The sequence below is a fragment of the Austrofundulus limnaeus genome, unplaced genomic scaffold (genome assembly GCF_001266775.1).
Source record: "Austrofundulus limnaeus strain Quisiro unplaced genomic scaffold, Austrofundulus_limnaeus-1.0 Scaffold1078, whole genome shotgun sequence".
Taxonomy (NCBI): Eukaryota; Metazoa; Chordata; class Actinopteri; order Cyprinodontiformes; family Rivulidae; genus Austrofundulus; species Austrofundulus limnaeus.
In genome coordinates this window covers 41,603-43,653 of record NW_013953480.1, presented here as the reverse complement: position 1 = coordinate 43,653, position 2,051 = coordinate 41,603, and the positions used below count along the sequence as shown (strand labels likewise).

The 2,051-nt window shown below is 44.0% G+C and overlaps 1 protein-coding gene across 1 annotated transcript in view; it reads right to left on the bottom strand.

Moving 5' to 3' along the window:
* The window catches only part of card9 (caspase recruitment domain family, member 9), an 11,562-nt gene that overhangs the window by 3,895 nt on the left and 5,616 nt on the right, over nucleotides 1–2,051 (bottom strand). Inside the window, exons 4-6 of the mRNA XM_014030536.1 lie at nucleotides 1,509–1,646; nucleotides 449–567; nucleotides 157–363 (exon numbers count right to left, since the gene is read on the bottom strand). Of these exons, the coding sequence (XP_013885990.1) occupies nucleotides 157–363; nucleotides 449–567; nucleotides 1,509–1,646 (464 nt within the window). The remainder of the gene's footprint in view (nucleotides 1–156; nucleotides 364–448; nucleotides 568–1,508; nucleotides 1,647–2,051) is intronic.

Below are 2,051 nucleotides of genomic sequence, written 5' to 3'. Positions count from 1 at the left end.
AGGTCAGGTGGTTCTGGTCTGTCAGAGGTCAGGTGGTTCTGGTCTGTCAGAGGTCAGGTGGTTCTGGTCTGTCAGAGGTCAGGAGTCAGGTGGTTCTGGTCTGTCAGGGTCAGGGGTCAGGTGGTTCTGGTCTGTCAGGGTCAGGGTCCAGCTGACCTCTATCTGCAGGTCTCGGTTGGCCAGCAGGGCGTTGCTCTTCTCCTGGTTCAGACTGTTGATGTCGGCCATCAGGCTGTAGTTGTGATCTCGGAGCTGCTTCAGCTCCTTGTTCAGCTGCTCCCGCTCCTCCAGGATCTTCTGCACGCGCTCAGTCAGCTTCTTCAGCTCGCGGTCCTTCAGCTGCTGCTGGCGAGACCTCTCCTTCTGAAGACGAGACAGAAACGCAGCAAAGTGAAGACTTTTCTGTCGCCGTCACGTCCGGCTGTTGTCAGCTGGTTGTCATGCCAACCTGTTCCTTAGCAACAGAGCACGCTTGTTGGCGGCGCCTCCTCTCGTCCTGCAGCGCCCTCTGCAGCCGGCTGAGCTCCGACATCAAGAACTGGGTCAGACCGGATTCCCCTGCTGTGTCTGCACACGGACACGCAGCTTTTAGCTGTTAGCTTTTAGCCATTAGCTTCTAGCTGTTACTGGTTAGCTATTAGCTGTTAGCAGTTATCTTTTAGCTATTAGCCATTAGCTTACAGCTGTAAGCAGTTAACTTTTAGCTGTTAGCCATTAGCTGTTAACTTTTAGCTTTTATCCATTATCTTTTAGCTGTTAGCAGTTAGCTTTAAATGTTAGCAGTTAATTTTTAGTTGTTAACCATTAGNATTAGCTGTTAACTTTTAGCTTTTATCCATTATCTTTTAGCTGTTAGCAGTTAGCTTTAAATGTTAGCAGTTAATTTTTAGTTGTTAACCATTAGCCTATAGCTGTTAGCAGTTAACTTTTAGCTGTAAGCCGTTAACTATTAGCTGTTAACTTTTAGCTTTTATCCATTATCTTTTAGCTGTTAGCAGTTAGCTATTAAATGTTAGCAGTTAACTTTTAGCTGTTAACCATTAGCTTATAGCTGTTAGCAGTTAATTTTTAGCCATTAGCTGTTAGCTTTTAGCTGTTAAATATTAGCTTTTATCCATTATCTTTTAGCTGTTAGCGGTTAGCTATTTAATGTTAGCTGTTAACTTTTAGCTGTTAACCATTAGCTTATAGCTGTTAGCAGTTAACTTTTAGCTGTTAGCCATTAACTCTTAGCTGTTAACTTTTAGCCTTTATCCATTATCTTTTAGCTGTTAGCAGTTAGCTATTAAATGTTAGCAATTAACTTTTTGCTGTTAACCATTAGCTTATAGCTGTTAGCAGTTAATTTTTAGCTGTTAGCTGTTAGCTATTAGCTGTTAAATATTAGCTTTTATCCATTATCTTTTAGCTGTCAGCAGTTAGCTTTTAAATGTTAGCAGTTAGCTTTTAGCTGTTAGCAGTTAACTTTTAGCTGTTAGCATCATGAGTGAAAGCCATGAGAGTCAGACCGATGAGGATGCTGAAGGTCTTGTTGGGCTCCTTCCCGGTGATGTGGCGGTACAGCTGAGGGTAGTCCAGCTCCAGGCTCTCCAGGAAGGCGGTGTAACCTTTCATACCTGTCCTCTGCAGGGTGTCCAGCAGAGCTCCTGCAGGTCAGACAACACCTGGTCACACCTGAGCCTGAACCAGGGTCTGACATGATCCTGGACTCTGAACCTCTGAGGTGACCTGCAGACCTGTCAGGTGACTGAAGAGGCTCAGGTAGAGGTTGAAGTCAGTTTTATAACCATGTTCTGTCTGATGGTTTTACATAGTGATGATGTAATGTCCATGACATCATAGAGCAGCAGAGTCTTCCTCCAGTCTGGTCAGACAGAACAGATGGACCCAAACTAACGAACAAACTCTAATACAATGTGGAAAATTAATGAGTTATTTTAGATTTAACTGAACTTTAGTCACAAGAGGATGACTTGGTGGAAGCGCACACACACACACACACACACACACACACACACACACACACACACACACACACACACACACACACA